At 62.8% G+C, this 18398-nt stretch overlaps 1 protein-coding gene across 1 annotated transcript in view; it reads left to right on the top strand.

Moving 5' to 3' along the window:
- The first annotated feature begins 630 nt into the window (after positions 1-630).
- TMEM63A (transmembrane protein 63A) overlaps positions 631-18398 on the top strand; it is a 29138-nt gene continuing 11370 nt past the window's right edge. The window contains exons 1-12 of the mRNA XM_058700215.1: positions 631-741; positions 4969-5168; positions 7684-7763; positions 9445-9511; positions 10358-10395; positions 12982-13124; positions 14259-14310; positions 14477-14585; positions 15464-15534; positions 16889-16969; positions 17423-17546; positions 17633-17766. Coding sequence (XP_058556198.1) covers positions 654-741; positions 4969-5168; positions 7684-7763; positions 9445-9511; positions 10358-10395; positions 12982-13124; positions 14259-14310; positions 14477-14585; positions 15464-15534; positions 16889-16969; positions 17423-17546; positions 17633-17766 — 1187 coding nt within the window. The 5' untranslated portion in view covers positions 631-653. The remainder of the gene's footprint in view (positions 742-4968; positions 5169-7683; positions 7764-9444; positions 9512-10357; positions 10396-12981; positions 13125-14258; positions 14311-14476; positions 14586-15463; positions 15535-16888; positions 16970-17422; positions 17547-17632; positions 17767-18398) is intronic.

The following is an 18398-nucleotide window of genomic DNA, read 5'->3' as shown; positions in this document are numbered from 1 at the left end:
GGCCGAGCAGGCCAGGGCCAAGCACATGGGCCGAGTGCAAGGGCTAAGTTGACCGGCCGAGCAAACCGGGGCTGAGCGGGCCAGGGCTGAGCGCAGGAGTAAGGGGACCCGGCGGAGGGGACCAGGGCCCAGCGGACCGGGGCCAAGCGCAGGGGTGAGTGGACCAGGCCGAGCAGACCAGGGCCAAGAGCAGGGGCCGAGCTCAGGGGCCCTCTGCAAACTCCAGGAAATAACTAGTGGGGGCGGGAGCGGGGTGGGGAGAAGGAGGAGGCCAGATGGGACGGAAAAAACCCCTCAGGGAAGCAACAGGAGACACCCGGACCCCAGCCCAGCGCAGGGAGCCACAGGCCGGGGCTCAGGTCAGGGTCACGGTGATGAGTAGGGAGATAAGAGAGCGCCTTTATCGCTGCAACCACAGGAGGCCGGGGCTGCAAGGGCACACGCCATCCAGGTCTCTCTCCCCAGCGGGACCCCTAGAAGGGCCCCAGGAACAGCCGCCCCCGCGCCCCGGGACCCCTGGACCTGCGCCCCCTCCCCCCGCGGGGCGGCCCCGGGGGCGCAGGGGCGGGGTCAGGTTCCGGGCGTAAGTCCCGGGGCGGCGCGCGGTCGGGCGGGGGCGGGGGCGGGATCCGAAAACTGGGCTCGCGGTGCGCATGTGCGGGAGGCGCCCGGAGTTTCACTTTGAAACTTTTCGGGGGCGGGACCCGCCGGTCAGGTGCAGCCGCCGCGCGGGCGCCGCAGGTACGGTGGGCAGGGGCGCCGGGTCGGGGTCGCCCGCAGCCCTCCCGGGGCCGAGTCCAGGGTCCCGGCCCGCGCGGACCCCCTCTCTCCGGGCAGGGCGGGGACGTGCTTCTCTAGCTTCCCCGCAGCCGTCTTGGACCGCCCCCCCCTCCCCCCCCGCCTTCGCTGGGGGGCTGACCCGGCCGGCCGGGGAGCAGGAGCGCAGCCGGGGGGGGGGGGCTCTTCCTTCTCAGACGCCCCCCCCCGGGGGGTGCAGGTGGGAGCCACTGGGCCCTTTCCTCGGTGACCCCTGCCCGCGGCCCTGCTGGAGTCCAGGGGGGCCGGGGTGTGGGGGGAGGGGGCCTTGCAGGGAGGGGAGGAGGAGGAGATCTCCACCTGGAAACCCAAACCGTCGGGTTCGGGGACCTGATAAGACGACGGGCTACCTGAGACTCCGGGGCGGCCTGCACGTCCCAGCCCCGGGTGGGGCGGCCGCTGGCGCAGGACTTGCCCGGGGTGATTGACCAGACGACCTCGAGCTTCCTTCCAGGCCCAGGAGTGCCTGCGCGCCACCCCCGCGGTGTCCAGGCTTCGCGGTTAAGCCAGGGGGCTGTGCCCACCAGTGCAGCCCCGGGCACAAGGGGGCAGGGGAGGGAGACCCGCCTTTCTGAGTCCCTGGCTCCTGCTCAGACAGGGCTGAGGCCGTGGGGGATGGGGACAGACTCCAGATCATCCCGAACCCGACCCGAGAAACAACCCGTATTGTTTCTCCTTTCCCCTCCGGCCCGCATCACTGTCTTCCTCCCTCCTCCCCTCCCGGCGGGACACCTGTCACAGCCCTGAGTCGCTTCTGCCTCCACGTGGACGTGAGCAGAAGCAGAAACCTCTCTTCACACCACTTCTTTGTTCAGTGTTGGGGCAAAGGTCTCCCTGGCTGTTCCCTGGGCTCTAACAGGGGAAAAACCTGGACCGGCTGCTGACCTTGTGTTTCCCATTGGCTGGAGAAGTGACTTAAAATAAAAGCCAGGAGCCTTTTGGGTGCTCACGGACCAGGTGCTGGGCTGAGTGCTTCATGCACACGGTCTCAGGCGTGTGCCTCCCAACAGCCCGGGTTGAGAGAAATACCACCGCCCCGCTTCACAGGGGAGGAAGTCAAGGCACTGAGCGTGTAAGCCGCTGTCTGAGCCCAAACTCCAGGGCTGCTCAGGTATCTGCTGGGCGCGCTGCCTCCCACTGTAGCCAAAGGCTGGGCCGTTTTCTTGACGCTCCAGGGCTGACATCTCTGGAGGTGGACAGCTCTCCAGGTTCCTGGGGAACCCCCCCGCCCCCGTTGTGTTTCCTTCACAACCTTCTTCTGCGTCTGGGAGCTCCGAGTCCGCTCCTCCCGTGGTGGAGGGACCCGGGCTGCTTGTGGTCTTGTAACAAAACCGGAAGATCTGCGATGATAAAAATACCCTGAATTTGTGTGGGGCCTTTTTGTAAGAACTGATGATGCTCACGCACCTGGTGCTACGTTCTGGCGTTTCCGGAAGGAAGGGGGAGGTGGTCAGGTGTGCTGCGTGGGCCGGTCCTTGCTGGACACACGTGGGCCGTGAGTTAGCACTGTGGCAAGTGGGAGACCAGCTGCTGGACCCAGCCCTCCCTCCCGACGGCCACGGCCAGGCTCTGGGGTGCACCTGGGCTGAACTTTGAGCTGGGGACCCGAGTCACCTGCTGCTCCAGGGGCTGCGGGGCCTCCACGGTGACTGTGGCTTTCCTGCCCTCACGTTGGTAGTGGAGAACCCTCTGGAAGGCATAGATACGTGCTAGGCACTCACATAGGTCTGTCGACGCACACAGGGAGGACTGCGCATCCATGAAGGAGGGCCTCCTCCCCAGCCCGCGAGGCTGCCCTGTGCTGGCTGTGTCCCCAGCGGCCTGTTGGGGAAAGTGCAGGGGAGCTGGCCCTGGAGGGAGCGCGACCTTTCAGCAGAGTTTGGACGCCATGTGTGTCCAGCGCAGGGACAGTCCGCGATCGAGCTGAAAGGTCTGAGAGAGACCACCACCCCCCAAAGCTGTGCCCTCCCCCGGAAGGGGGCTGGCTCTGGGGAGCCCGGAGGCCCCCCCCCCACCAGGCTGGCAGTCCTTGCTGGCCGACCTGGCCAGTTCGGAGCCAGTTTGGCAGGAGGGAAGGGACCCAGAGGTGTGCCCGGGGTGGAAGGGGGTACAAGGAAGACGAGGAGCCTCGGGGGGCTTCCTCCCACGGGACCTCTGCTCTGCTCAGCCTCAAGCAGCATCGGCCAGGGCCGCCCGCCCCCAGCAGCCACTCCTCAGGGACAGTGCTCCCTCTGTGAGCATTTTATGGGCGTGATTTTTCCTTTCCTCTTTACCTTTCAAGCCTTCCCTGTTCTGCTGTGTCCCTTTTCCTGATTCTGGCCCTCGGGTAGCAGCTGCCCTTGGGGAGGCCCTTACCGGGGGCCCACAGCCACCCATGCTTCTGTGGAGTGGACCCTCCCTGGGCCCAGCGAGGCCTCGAGCCAGAGGTCAGGCTGCTGAGGCTGGAGGAGGAGGAGAGGGGCAGGCAGCACAGAGGAGCGCCCAGAACCAGTTTGGGTGGTGGTGGGGGATTGGGGGGGGGAGCTGGGCGGGGGAAGCAGGGTGGAAACACCAAAGGCTGCATGTGAGGCCCTGAGTTCAGAGGCTTGGGGCGGGCGTGAGCCAAAGCGGAAAAGGCAGCTCCTGGTGACTCTGCGTTCCTTCAGGGAGGCCTGGAAAGGCCGTGCGGCCCAGTCCTGGGGTCGGGAGAGCCCAGCAGGAAGTGAGTGGCAGGCCTGAGGCAGCTTGGGAGGCGGCCGGGACTGTTCCTGTCTCTGCCGGCACTGGCTGAGGACCTCGCCCAGGGACTCGCCCGCAGTCCTTCCTTCCCTGGGCGTCTGGTATGTGTGAGGCAGGACAGGGGTTTTGGGGGGGGGGGGGCAGGCGCTGGCCTCACAGCGTCAGGCCGGGCGCTGTGTCGGGGGTGGTGCTGCTGGGCGACCCTTAAAGCAGGGAAACCAAGATCTGCCTCCCAGAGGTAGTCTTTGTGACTCTGTTGAGGGCCACCAGCTCCGTGGCTCTGGCGTCACATCGTCTGGCCATTGGCAAGCCTCTCATAAGGGGTGAGAGAGTGACTCAGGCTCCTGGGTCATCCTCCCATGTCCTTGGAGCTGCCTCTAACCGCTTCCTGCAGTCCATCCTTTGTGAGTGTGTGTGTGTGTGTGTGTGTGTGTGTGTGTGTGTGTGTGTGAGAGAGAGAGAGAGAGAGAGAGTGTGTGTGTGTGTATGAGACATTGTCCCCAGCCAGCCCGTCCTGGGGGTCGAAGTGGCAGTCACCACCCCAGCCACATCGCCAGGCAGTCCAAATATCTCCGTCCCTTTTCTTCTGGTCCCCAAGATTTTTGTCCCTGTGGCAGGTTAGAGATAGCAGACCTCGCAGAAGTTCCCTGACAGACGAGTCAGAGCTTGAGGAAGGGTTGCTGAGTTATCGCTCTCGGCTCTCCAGCCACAGACGGTGTGAGGGGGCGCTAATTCGGGGGCCTTCGGGGGCCTTCGATGACAGGGACAAACACTGGTGGTTTCCTAGCTTCCTGGGGCTCCCAGAAGCCTCAGAGAGGAAAGGTCTACGAGCAGCCTGGAGTAACCTGGAGTCGTATTTGCTTTGAAAAGGCCGGGCCTTCCTGTTAGACTGGGGAGGTGGGGGGGGGGGTTTCCCCGGGAGGGCGGGGGTGTGCCCCTCTTTCCCACCTGCTTCCACCACCCCCCTTGCCCTTTCTGGCTGCCCCTTCAGGGCCTTCCTGGAGCTGACATGTGTGTGCGTACTTGGATGGACGTCCCTGATTTGTTTCTTCCTGCGTTTTCGTCTTTCCCACCTTTATCTCCTTCGTTTCTGTCCCCCGACTGTCCCCCCAAGCCCCCAGGGGCTCCCCGGGGAGGACTTTCCTGGCAGGAGCTCAGGCACCTCTTAGGAGGCAGGCCCCTGTCCCCCCACCTCCCTCCCTGCTGTGTCCTGATGAGCTGTCCACCAGGCCATCTGACCCTTGGGACTGTTCCCACAATGGGGCTATTCTCCTGGGCTCTGCCAGGCACGCGGGGCCCGGTGCCCGCCTCTCCCTGATTGCTTGCCGCTGGCTGCGCCTAGCGGCCCCTGTGCCCACCTCGGGCCCTGCCAGTGCGGGTGGGGGACCCTCCGGGGACCGCTGGCCCTGACTGTCTGCCCGGTTTGCTCTCCAGGGAGGAGGGGCACGATGAACAACTCCCTGATCCTGGAGCTGTGGCGGTCCAAGGCGGTGTCTGTGCGTGAGCGGCTGGGCATCGGGGACCAGCCCAACGACTCGTACTGCTACAACACGGCCAAAAACAGCACCGTGCTCCAGGGGGTCACCTTCGGGGGCGTCCCCACTGTCCTGCTCATAGACGTCAGTTGCTTTCTGGTGAGTCCCCTCCTGAATCGTGTCCCCCCCTCTCCTCCCGGGCCTTCTGGAAAACTCAGGTATGGGATCAGGCGTGCCCGAGTTCACACGTCACCTCTGCCCCTCACCTGCTGTACCCCGGGGAGCCGCGCTCTGCGGGTGACGCAGCTGTCCCCCTGGTCACAGAGTCAGCCTGTCGCGTGGTGAGGCCTGTGGAAGGGGTCCACAGGGACCAGAGGCATGGGCTGGAATAGAGTGGCCGCACCTCCCAGCTTAGAAATGTCACCTCCTGTCCCCCGCTGGGTCCTGGGCCTTTTAGGGGATCAGTCGCAGAGCAGAGGACACAGCTGGGGAAAGGCCCACCTTCGTGGCCTTCAGTGGCCCAGACCTGCCTGTTCCCAGAGGGTCCCCCGGTTTGCAGTATGCTGTTCTTCTCCCCCGCGGGTGGTTGGGTGGGATTCCCCGGGGGCCACGGGGCCCCTTCTTGTGTTCCTGCCTGTGGGGTGGCCATACCTCCCGCTGAGGGTATAAATGAGTAGCTTGTGCTGGGGAGGGGGTGTCCCCAGGACTCAGATCTGCCCTGTTGCCCCAGGATTTGCCTCACAGTGGCACCTTAGGGGCTGGCATGGGAACCCACCTGCCACTCACGTCGCTTTCACGAGAAAGGGCTCTGTGGGGCGCCCAGGGGGCTCAGTCGGTCAACCGTCCAACGCCTGATCTCGGCTCAGGTCCTGATCTCACGGTTCGTGGGTTCGAGCCCCACAGTGGGCTCTGTGCCGATGGGGAGGAGCCTGCCTGGGATTCTGTCTCCCTTTCTCTCTGTTCCTCCCTGGCTCATGTGCTGTGTCTCTCTCTCTCTCTCTCTCTCTCTCTCTCTCTCTCTCTCTCTCTCTCTCAAATAAATAAACTTTAAAAACATTTATGAGAAGGGCTTTTAGGTGCCAGACAACCTGTTTCTTGGAGTCCACGTGTAGGTTGAGAACACCAGCCTCGGGTGACAGGGGTGGGGGGTCCCGGGGGTGCGCCGGTGACGCTGAGGGCTGGTGGGAATAATGAGAAGGGGCGCTGGAGAGCGAGGGTGGACACCGCTGCAGGGGCGCCGGCGAGGGGAGCTGGGTGTTTATCAGGGGACGTGATGGGTGCACACGTGAGCCAGAGCGGCTGGGAGAACATGGGCGCATGAGACACACACCCCAAGAAGGCAGCAGAGGGGGCGGCGGGGTTGGGGGGGGCACTTGCTGGACGGCCTTCAGCTTTGTCCTGAGACGTGACTCACCTGCCTCCGGGAATAGTCACCAGCTTCCCCGCCCACCTGGAGACGGTCCCGAAAGGGACGCGGCCCCTGTGGGGTTCTGGCCTCTGGATTCCCTTTAGGGAGACAAACCCACATTTAAAAGGTCAGTTCTGGGCGCCTGAGTGGCCCAGTCGGTTAAGCATCTGACTCCTGATTTCGGCTCAGGTCATGATCTCCGAGTTCGTGGGTTTGGGCCCCACATTGGGGGAGCCTGTTTGGGATTCTCTCTCTCTCTCTCTCTCTCTCTCTCTCTCTCTGCCCTTCCCCTGGTTGCTCTCTCTGTCTCTCTCTGAAAATAAATAAATAAACCTTAAAAAAAAAAAAGCTTAGTTCCTAAAAAAAATAAGTAAATGAAATAAAATGAAAATAAAAAATAAAATGAAATAAAATAGAATGAAATGAAATAGAATGAAATGAAATAGAATGAAATGAATGAAATGAAATAAATGAAATGAAATAAATGAAATGAAATGAAATGAAAATGAAATGAAATGAAAGCCTGGTTTGTGACCGAGGCCGGCAGGGGTAGGTGAATTGAAAACGGCTCTGTGTCACCCTCCCTGAACCTTGAAGGGCGGTGGTCTGTCCAGGCAAGACCGGGTCTGAGGACCGCCAAGGTGAACGCGGAGGAGGTGGTGTGGAGCTTACAGATTTTACAGCTGGACGGGGTTTAGAGCGATCGGCTGAGGGCCCCAGGCTGTGGAGACCGAGCTGCCAGAGCCCAGGCTCCTCGGTGGGCACTGTCCCCCGTCCAGGCCCCATGCTGGCGTCCTCGGGGCTTGCCTGGGGGAGCACCCGGCTCGGCCTGGGGGAGCTCTGCTTCCTCGCCCTGTAATTAAGTGCAGTTCTGTGTAAGAGGAAGGAAGCGGGTCCTGGGCGGCTGTGAGGCCTGGTCTCGCCTTCCTGCTCAGGAGCACTGAGGGCTGATCAGCGCAGGGTCGGTGGGGTGGGGGTCCTGGCTGTTGCTGCCCTGAGAGCAAAGAGCGGGGCCAATGCTCATGGTGAGGAGGGCGCCGGGGCCAGCTCAGGGACGGGCTCGTGGCCTCTGTGCCCTGGCATCGGCGACAGGCGCTCGTGAAGACGGTGGGCAAAGGGTCGGATGGTTGAGCTGTGTGGCCTCGGGCGGCTCGGTGCCCTCTCTGGGCCCTTGTAGCCCCGCTGGGTTCAGGCTGGTGGGCTTTGCCCCTAAGGCAGGTGTCTCTAATGAAAAGTCCCTTTACTTGGTTTCTTCTCTCCTGTCAGTGTTTGATCTTGGTGTTTTCCATCATAAGAAGGAGATTCTGGGATTATGGCCGTATCGCCCTGGTGTCAGAAGCGGACAGGTAAGCAGGACGTGTCACCTCGAGAGCGTGAGTGTGTGTGTGTGTGTGTGTGTGTGTGTGTGTGTGTGTGTCACTGGGACGGGGCTGGGGGCCCACGCGTGTTGCTGACACTACGTTGTGTCCACTGAGCACATCCGTCCGCCAGGCCTGGGTCAGAAGCCGTCTCTCCTCACCACAGGTGCCTCTCCCACGGCCGTGGCCTGGCCGTGAACCTTGCTGGAGGAAGTTTAGTTCCTTTACACACTCGGGGCTTTCGTTATCAGCTGAGACGGATGCCACTCTTCTTCCTCACCCTGAATGTTGAAAGAGTGTCCCTTCTCTGACATGAGTTAGCTGGGGGCTGGGGGCGAGGCGAGCCCCCGGGGAGCTGCTCCTGTCCCCGCTCAGGGTCAGCGTGGGCCGGTGGCCCTCACTCAGCCAGCGTCGGGTGAGTCTGGTGCAGCAGGGACCCCCTTGGCTGGACGTCACCTGGGCTCTGCTGGCTGCTCACGACTCCTCAAGGGGGGACCGTCCTCTAGGTCCGCACCCTGGCGTCTCCAGGCCCGGCTGGCTGTCACACGGCCTGGGACCTGGTGTCAGATGCAGGACAGGAAGCAGTGGGGGGAGACACCCCTGTGGCCAGGCTCCCCCCACCGGGCCGCTCGGCTTCCCCAGGCCGACCTCCACCCTTGCTGCACAGGCGTTGGACTGTGGTCTCTGTGCGAGGCACGGGCCGCGTCGCTGCGAAAGCTCCGTGCCGCCTCCTGCCTCCTGGGTCCTGGCGTTTGCGAAAGCCCGAGGGTGTTCACCTTGCCCCGAGGGCTTCTTGGGAGCCTTAGACAGTTTTGGGAGGACTCTGGGGACGTGATGTGTTTGTGGCACCCCGAGTCCCAGGAGGGGCCGTGCACTGGAAAGGTACTGAGCCTGTGAACCCCAGGAGGCCCTGCTTCCTCCTTGGCTGCAAGGCCGTGGTCAAGTCCCCACCTTCTGGGGTTTCTCTCCTCCTGTCCCCTGTCCCCCACAGGGCACCCAGAAGGTCAAATGAGAGAGCTGCCTGTGAAGGCTTTGAAAGTCAAGGTTCTTCCTGTCTTCTGCCCCTGCGAGTGAGGTTTTGGAATCGGTTCTAGAAAACTGGAAGTGATAATGAACATAATTCACACACCTCAACCGACCCCCCACACACAGGGCAGGGGAGGGGAGCCCCCCCCAGCATCCAGACGCCCACGCTCCCATTTTCTTGTCCCTGAAAGTGGGGTGCCGCTTGTCATCAATGGCGGTCACACTTCAGTCTTTCTCATCGGTTCATAAGATTATTATGTCCCTGGCAGCCAGTGGTGGTGTCAATTTGATAAAACGAGGTTAATCTGACGTGCCGGGAGACGTATCGCAAACGTCAACAGTCTGAAGTCCCCTTGGGTGGGCCCGGAGCCGAGGCCCCAGGGTGCGGGGCGCGGGGATGGCCTGCCAGTGCCCTGACCCCTTGTCACCCGGCCCATGTAACGCGGGGGTTTCGCGTCTTGCACGCCCAGGTGCGGTCGCCGCCCTGGTGGGTGTGTTTCACGGGCTGAGTTAGATCTTGTCCCAGACTTGGAGGAAGGCCACAGCTTTGGTCCCGGGCTCTAAGGGATGGCGGAATACCGGACGGAGGTTTTCAGACTTCGAAAAAGGATTTCCTGGCATTTTTTTCCTTTTGTGTTCCCAGCGATTCCAGGTTCCAGAGACTGTCATCGTCGTCCTCTTTTGGGCAACAAGATTTTGAAAGCGAGCTGGTTGGTATCGACGGGACAGGCGTGGCTGTGGCCGTGGTGGGGGCGGGGCAGGGCAGCCGGGTACCGGTTCGGGGGCCGACTTGGCCCCCCGCGTCCTGAGTGGCAGGTGCTGGTGGTGAGCCCCCTGGACTTGGGACGGACCGCGGGGAGGGTGCAGCGGGGAGGCCCAGGGGGTGACACGGGGTTAACTCTGAGGCAGGGGCTCCCGAGTCCCCTGTGGTCCCAGCGCTCGGCTCTGATCACACGCAGGGATCTGTGTGACGGTTCATTGCTGACGTGCCTGCTGGCGGCGAGTCAGAGGTGGGCGGCCCAGCCGGGTTCCCCGGCACCTGACCCTGAGGAGGTGCCCAGCGGGCCGGGGTCCAGCCCAGCTTTGGGGGTGGAGGGGTTACGATCAAGAGAGGCGATGGACAGTCAGCCGACGGACCCTCTTCCTTCCAGAGTCCCACCTGGGGGGGGGGGGCTGTCCCATCCGTGAGGCTTGTTTCCTTGTGTCTGTCCTGCATCTCGGTCAGCACTGCAGGCCATCCAGCAGAACAGTTCCAGAACCGCTCTGAGCTCTCACCGGCTCTCGGGTCAAGTTCAGGCCTCGGCCCTGGAGCAAACTGTCAAAACTTGAGGGGTTTTTACGAGAATTCCAGGCACAGGGTGCGTGTCCCAGAGGACTGGGGGCCGGCGGACTCTGTCGCCTTGGGGACAAGCCGTGGCCTTTGCTGGATTTGGGACAAAAGCGCTGCTTCTATATAACGGGGGGTTAGATGGTTAGTGACCGTCAGAGGCGGTGATTCCATCCGCCTCCCGGGGACAGAGATGCTCAAAGCTAATCCCTGATCTCTCCGTTCCCAGGGATGCTGTCCCTGGCTGACTGCCATCTTTCGCCTGCAGTGAGTACAGCGGGTGTGTGCGTGAACGTGGGTGGGTGTGTTAGCGGGTGGGCGCGCGTGTCTGCCTGTCTTTCCTCTGGTGGCTTTTCCTCTGCGCTTGGCCGGCGAAGAGGAAAGGAGCCGGGATGCCTGACACCGAGATGGGTCCCTAGATGCTTCTGGGTTCGAGGCGGAGCCTCGTGTGGGGGCCGGGCAGGCAGGTGGCCCACACGGCCCGCACAAGCCACTTTCCCCCTCGCTTTGGGCAGGAACGCTTTGCACCTTCAACTCCTCCGCTTCCAAGTTTCCTTGTTTCTAACGTTTGGGGCCCGTGGGGAGAAATCCTGTGAAGCTGGGAGCGGCTGGGAGCGGAGGAGGCGCGGTTTCGGAGGTGGTGAAAGAGGAGGGCCTCTTAGAATTGATGAAATGCGGTGGTTGCGGGACGTCGGGTACGTCCCTCTCCCTGGGCCTCAGTTTCCACGACTGTAAGAGGGGCCCAGGCGACACAGCGGGAGAGGTGGGTCGGCCGGCCCCTGCCTGCCCACCACCGCGAAATCACGTCACTGGGACGCGTTTCCTCCTGACGCGGCAGGTCACTCCAAGCGCGGGTCCGGCGCACACAGAGAGGATTTTAGGTGTCCTAGACCCTCCCCTGACACGTGCCCACGGCGGGTGCCCCTTGGGGGACTGCGGCCTGTGGCCACTGCTGGGTGGGGCTCAGGCCACTCCCCTGTCCCGGCGGTGGGGACCCCACTCAGCCTGGGTTGGGTGGGGCGGCTTGAGACACGCTGCGTCGTCATTTCATGGTAACCTGCAAAGGCTGTTGGCAGATCTGCTCTGTACCCCTCCTCCCTCCACCCCTCCTCCCCATACCCCCTCCTCCACCCACACCTGCTCCTCCCCACACCCCCCTCCTCCCCATAGACCCTCCTCCCCATACCCCTCTTCCCCTCCCCCAACCCCCCTTCTCCTCCCATACCCCCCTTCCCCTCCCCATACACCCCTCCCCTCCCCATACCCCCTTCCTCTCCTCCCAACCCCCTCTTCTCCCCCATACCCCTTCCCTCTCCCCATACCCCCCTTCTCCCCCATACCCCCTCCCTCTCCCCATACCCCCCTTCTCCCCCATACCCCCTCCCTCTCCCCATACACCCCTTCTCCCCCATACCCCCTCCCTCTCCCCATACCCCCCTTCTCCCCCATACCCCCTCCCTCTCCCCATACCCCCCTTGTCCCCCCATACCCCTTCCCCTCCCCATACCCCCCTCTCCTCCCCATACCCCCTTTCCCTCCCCCCAACCCCCTTCTCCCCCCCATGCCCCCCTTCCCCTCCCCATACCCCCCTCTCCTCCCCCATACCCCCTCTCTTCCCTCATACCCCCCTTCCCCTCCCCATACCCCCCTTCCCTTCCCCATACCCCCCCTTCTCCCCATACCCCCTTTCTCCCCTCCATACCCCACCCTGTTCCGTGCCCCTCCCCCCCGTCCAGTTCCCTCTGCTGGCACAGGCATTTCTCTGGAGGGGGGCTGTCCCTGGTACTCTGAGTGTCCCCACTCTGTCCCTGTAACACTGTATCAGACACTGGGACTCCCTGTGTCCCTGTAACACTGTATTAGATATGTTTTCAGTGTCTACTCCTTCCTGTTGCAAAAAGGATACTTTGACTGTTTTAAGGCCACAGTTGCATTCTAACAGCTGCTCGCGGCCAGTGTCGCGGGTGACATTCAAAGCATCCCCTCAGTTTCCTTGGCTTTGCCTTCCTGGCAAGATAGGGAGTCGGTCAGAGGTGTGTCTCCAGAAAACCTGTTGAGGAAAGAAAGTCGGAAGTCGCCGCCGGGTTAGGTTTGGGCCCCCATCCTGTTTGTTCAGTGCGCACGGTTGGGGGCAGGGCAGGTACTTTCTGGCAGGTGATTGGGAAGTGCAGCCGGTGTGGTCAGGTGCAAAGCTCTGTCCTCCAGGTAAACAGCACGCAGGGTAGCATCCGTCCCCGGGCTGGCTTCTGAGCATCTGCCCGGTGCCCGGCCGGCCTGGCGTGCCCACCTCACCGCCTCACGTGTGGCCCGTGGCTCCCGCCGGTCTCCCACCTCTCGGATCTGCTTTGGTGCCGTGACACCCGCTTCTCTTACCACTGCCCGCGCAGAATTTTCCTGCTTTTCTGGAAGCCGGACCCTCAGGGAGACCCCCCTTTTCCCTCTGTGGCATTCTGGCTGTCAGCGCCTGGAATTTTCCAGGTCCCCAAGGGGGCCGGAGCGTCCAAATAGGGCAAGGAGGAAAGGGCGGAGCCCCCATGAGGCCAGCAGGACACAGGGAGGGGGCCGGACGGCAGGGTGGGGAGCCCGGAACAATTGCCATGTTGACAGAAGCAGGAGGGGCTGCGGGACCTCCCCCTGCACATGTGTCTGCAGGGATGCGGGCAGCAGGTGCCTGGGGGTGTGGTGTGGGGGGGTGTGGTGCAGGGCGCTGGGAAGGAGGCTCCTCCGGGCTTGTCCTGCCTCCGCCCTCCCGAGCTGCGCAACTGAAAGCTCGGTGTCCTGGGATGTGAGGAGACGGGACAGCCCGGCCCGGCCCTGCCGCTCACCCGGGTCCCCTGTGCGTGTCTTGGGCAGCGATGACCAGATTCTGGAGCGGTGTGGGGAGGACGCCATCCACTACCTGTCCTTCCAGAGACATGTCATCTTCCTACTAGTGGTCGTCAGCTGCTTGTCCCTGTGCGTCATCCTGCCCGTCAACCTCTCGGGTGATTTGCTGGGTAATGTTCCCTCGTCTTGTGTGACTCACGGCCCGGGGTGGGGTTGGGGGGGGCTCGTGGGGCTGGGGTGGGCCCAGGTGTCAGGAGGCCTCGGGGTGACTCCGGAACGTTCCCCTCTGCCTGGCCGTGCCTCTCAAGAGGCACCCCCCACCCCCGGACCTGAGCCTGGGCCAGGAGCTTGGCCCCCGGTGTGAGCTTCGGTTCTAAGTAAGGGGAATAAAACCCCAAGACTCGTAGGATCGGGGGCCTTCGGAGAGCGTTTCATACTTTCCTGCCCCCACGTGATCACAATCGGGAGGCCACAGTGAGTGGGTGTGGGAGATGTTCGTGACGCTCAAAGTCACAGCCTGGAACCGTGTGTCCTGCCAGTGCGGGAGGCTGGCTTCCAAAATGCCAAAGAATCCGCTTCCTCCTCCCTCCCTCCCTTCCTTCTTCTCTCCCTCCTCCCTTCCCTCCTCCCTCCCTCCCCACCTTCCTCCCTCCCCACCTTCCTCCCTCCCTCCCTCCCTCCCTCCCTTCTCTTCCTCCCTCTTCTCTCTTCCTTCCTCCCTCCCTTCTTTCCTCCCTCCTCCCTCCCTCCCTTCCTTCCTTCCTACCTCTCCTCTCCTCTCCTCTCCTCTCCTCTCCTCTCCTCTCCTCTCCTCTCCTTCCTTCCTTCCTTCCTTCCTTCCTTCCTTCCTTCCCCTTTCTCCTTTCTCCTTTCTCTCTTTTTCTCTTTCTCTCTTTCTCTCCACCCAACACGGGGCTGGAGCTCACGACCCCGAGATCCAGAGTCACACACTCTGCTGACTGAGCCAGCCAGGGGCCCCACGAATCCACTTCTCATGCCCAGGGATTCCCAGCTCGGTTTTGGGACCCGTTCAGGAGGATTTCAGATTCTCAAGGAATGTCACAAGAATCTCAAAGCAAGAGAAATTCCGATTGTGACTTACCCACGCGGCGGGTCGGGAAGAGGTTGTCGGGTAAAGTGGGGCCTTGGGTTGGTGCAGTTCTGAAAAGACCGGACGGCCGGTCCCTGTCCTCTGACGGGCCTGGCCGTCTCGTGCTTCCTCAGAGACCCACGGACCGAGGCGGCCCGCCCCCGTCCCCCTTCCCTAGTGTGACCCTAAGACTAAGTGTCTTGCTTGTCTGCAGACAAAGACCCTTATAGCTTTGGGAGGACGACCATCGCAAACCTGCAGACGGAGTGAGTATGGGGCGGGGGCCAGGGCTTTGCGGGCACTGCCTGCCCCGGGCAGTGCTGCTGTGCGGGGTGGGGGTGGGGGGTGGTTAGGAGATGTGGAGGGCCCGCCCCCCCCGCAAACCCCGCCCTGTGTGGGAGCCGGGCCCTGATGGCAGGTGTCCCCGCTCAGCGATGACCTCCTTTGGCTGCACACTGTCTTTGCCGTCATCTATCTCCTCCTCACCGTGGGCTTCATGAGACACCACACCCGGTCCATCCAGTACCAGGAGGAGAACTCGGTGAGCGAGGCGGGGATGAGCGAGGCGGGGAGGGTCACGGGTGGGGCCAGAGCGGAGCCTTGACCCGGCCTGTTGCCAGGACACGGGAGCCGTGCGCTTAAAGAGGCCTCTGTGGGACCTGGCTGGCATGTTTGTGCTCACGGTTGACTTCAGCTTTTCGTTCATTCGTTTGTTAATTTTTTTTTTATTTCATAAATTTCTTTTTGTTTCATGTTTGTTTTTGAGAGAGACAGAGACAGAATGCGAGTGGGTTAGGGGCAGAGAGAGGGGGAGACACAGAATCCGAGGCAGGCTCCAGGCTCCGAGCCGTCGGCACAGAGCCCGACGTGGGGCTCGAACCCACGAACGGTGAGATTGTGACCCGAGCTGAAGTCGGACGCTCAACCGGCTGAGCCACCCAGGCGCCCCAATTCACTTGTTATTTTTAAGGTTTTTATGTGTTTATTTTTTGAGAGAGAGAGAAGGAGAGATAGCACGAGCAGGGGAGGAGCAAAGAGAGAGGGAGAGAGGACCCCAAGCAGGCCTTGCCCTGTCAGCACAGAGCCCGATACGGGGCTCGATCCCACGAACCGTGAGATCGTGACCTGAGCCGAAATCAGTGGTCGGACGCTTAACTGACTGAGCCACCCAGATGCCTGACATTAGCTTCTAAAATTTTTCTGATTAGGGGCATCTGGGGGGCGGGGGTCAGTCAGTAAAGCATGTGAAGGACCCCCTCCGGGCTCTCCCAGGGGAGCACTGGTCCCTCCGAGCTCTCACTGTGTTCCGTGGGGAGGGGCGGGGCTGGGTGGGCTTGAATAGGGCGGAAACCCTGGGCCCACCTGGGGACTGGCGTGCCTTGGGGTGACATCCCCCGCCCCCATGTGTGTCTCTGGCAGGTGAGGCGGACCTTGTTCATCACGGGACTCCCCCGAGACAGCAAGAAGGAGACAGTGGAGACCCACTTCCGGTGAGCAGGGCTGTGGCCCCTCCAGGTGGGGCAGATGCCTCAGGCGGGCCGCTCTGTCTTCTCTTTGGGCGCCCAGAGACTTGGCGAAGGGCCTGGCCCTGCCATGCGAGCATCCCATGGCCGCCGTGTGCCAGCCTGCTGTGGAAGGCTTCTAGAAGTCTGGGGTCTAGAAGGCCTGTCCGCTGCAGGCCGCCCCGGGGGACCACAGCAGCTGGAGCACAGGCCAGGCTGTAGGTGCAGAGAAACAGCTCGAGGGCACGAGCAGGTCTCCGGGGGGTGGGGGGGCCTGCGCTGGCACAGGCGTCCGCCCACGGGTGTCTCTGGAGGGAGCACCTGCACCAAGGAGTCCTGCGGTGGAGGCGGAGGCAGGGCTCCTCTGGGGGAGGCCGTGTGTGTGTGTGTGTGTGTGTGTGTGTGTGTGTGTGTGGTACCAGGGATGCAGGGGAGGGGGGTGTGGAGCAGGAGAGGGGAGGGCAGGTGCAGAGGCCCCGGGACCCCGGCTGGAGGGCTTGCCCCGGGCGGCGAGCTGAGGATTCAGTCCGAACGCACCCCTCCCAGTCCCGCAGCCACTAACTTGCCGCGGGGACTCGGGGTGACCACGGTGTAACTCAGCACTATTTGCGGACGACGGCAATTCGTAGAAACAGAGAGCGAGTGCCTGATTTTGTGTGTCTGGTGGGCAGGGAGCATCGTTTAGCGGCCACTGGTGCCCGGCTGCCTGGATTCACATCTGGGCTCCAACAGCCACTCGCGGTGTGACCTTGGGCACAAGTCGCTTAACTTCTCCGGCCCTTATTTTCCTCATCTGTAAAATGGGGACAGAACCTCCCAGGCTATGGTGAGGACGGCATAGTGAATACCGTGGGAGCACCCGGCCGGTGTGAGTCCACACACAGCACACTTGTGAGGGTCGTACTACGGTTGTTAATGCGGGTGTAGACGTTTGCTGGGCTGCGAGCCCCCTGCGTTCATTGAACCTGAAAGGTCTGTGATCTTCAAAAAGGGGCCACACGCTGGGTAGGATTTCCGCACGGTCCAAGGTAGGCGTGAGCCAGAGCAGACGATAGTGCTCTTCCTCCGGGTGGGTGAAGGAGGTCACGAACCGGATTCATCTGGCCCCACACGCGCCCGCTGACGTACAGCCAAGCGGGCACGAGCCTTTCAGTTTCAGGCGATTGCTTTCGTGCTGTTAAAAAAAAGCCCTCTTTGTGTTGAATTTCAAAATTTCACCCTTTGTAAAAAGACGAAAGGAAAGAGGTTTCTGTGGTACCCCGAGTACCCTCGGGGACTTGGGGGGGATCTCTCCTGCCGGGTGGGGGGGGTTCTCTTTTCCGACGGCCTGCCTTGCGCACAGGGACGCGTATCCCACGTGTGAAGTGGTGGACGTACAGTTGTGCTACGACGTGGCCAGGCTGATTCACCTGTGCAGGGAGAGGTGAGCGGGGCTGGTCGGTGGCCGGAAGCCTGTCCCTCCCTCCTGGGCCGCCCACCCTGCTGCCTCGCTGCTGGTGGGGGGTCTAGGCGGAGCCCCCAGGGGGGAAGGCAGGAGGGGGGGCTCTGCCCCTTTCTTGTTTGGAAAGCTGACCCCCTGGGGCGCCAGGGGGGCTCAGTCGGTTAAGCCTCCGACCCTTGGTTTCGGATCGGTTCGTGAGTTCGAGACCCGCATCGGGCTCCGCTTGGGCAGTGCGGATCCTGCTTGGGATTCTCTCTCCCCTGCTCTCCGCCCCTCCCCGGCTTGCGCTCGCTCTCTCTCTCTCTCTCTCTCTCAAAATAAACTTTAAAAAAGAAAGCTGAGCTCCTGGGCCTGGCGGTTGGACAGTGGGCGTGGGGTCTGTGCCGCAGGGTTATGGTGACTCTGACGTGTGTCCCCCTACCCCCACCCCTGCAGGAAGAAGACAGAAAAGAGCCTGATCTATTACACGAACCTGCGGGCGAAGACAGGCCAGTGGACCCTCATCAACCCCAGGCCCTGCGGCCAGTTCTGCTGTTGCAAAGTGCCGGGGTGCGAGTGGGTGAGGGCCCGGCCCCCCGCGGGAGTGCCACGGGGTCCCCACCGCCCGCGCAGGGCCCGTGGTCACGAGGGGGTGCGTGTCCTCAGGAGGATGCCGTCTCCTACTACGCGCGCATGAGGGACAGGCTGCTGGAGAGGATCGCGGACGAGGAACGCCGGGTGCAGGAACAGCCCCTGGGCATGGCCTTTGTCACTTTCCAGGAGAAGTCCATGGCCACCTAGTGAGTAGGGCGTGTCCGGAGCCCTTTGTCTCCTCCAGGTGACTTATGACCCGCCCCTGGGACGGGTTGGGGCTGGGGCAGGCCACAATCCCCCCATCATCCCAACCCAGGTGCGTGTGACACGTGTGGGGTGATCCTCGTGCGAGGTGAGTCCCTCGTGGGTTGACGTGGCCTCACCCCCGGGCCGAGCTCCCACCAGCCATGCCAGGGAAGGCGTCCAGCATTCTGCCACCCCCCTTCAGATGTCCACTCTGGACCGCAGATGATCTTCTGTGCTGGGTTTTCCGTCGCACAGATGCACAGACCCCAGGCACTGCACAGACCCCCAGCTCTGCAGCAGGGAGACCCCGGGGCCAGGCTGCGGAGCACACGTGGGCCCCAGCACGGGGCTCTGGCTCCTGGAGTGGCGTCACGCCTGGGGTGGGGGACGCAGGTGGCCACACAAGTGCCCCTTCCCAGCCCTCTCTGCGGGCACCGCACACCCGGGAAAAGTCCCCTGCAGCCAGGCCAGAGCCAGGAGGGGCTCGTGGAAAGGGGGGGCGTGCTGAGGCAGGAGTGAGGGGCGTGGAGACGGCGGGGGTCCAGGTGGCAGTCCGGGGGGGCCCTGGGCGTCAGGGTGGGAAGAAGTGAGG

The sequence above is a fragment of the Neofelis nebulosa genome, chromosome 15 (genome assembly GCF_028018385.1).
Source record: "Neofelis nebulosa isolate mNeoNeb1 chromosome 15, mNeoNeb1.pri, whole genome shotgun sequence".
In the NCBI taxonomy this organism is placed as follows: domain Eukaryota; kingdom Metazoa; phylum Chordata; class Mammalia; order Carnivora; family Felidae; genus Neofelis; species Neofelis nebulosa.
The sequence above is the reverse complement of the archived record's forward strand: the minus strand, read 5'-3'. Positions and strand labels throughout refer to the sequence as shown.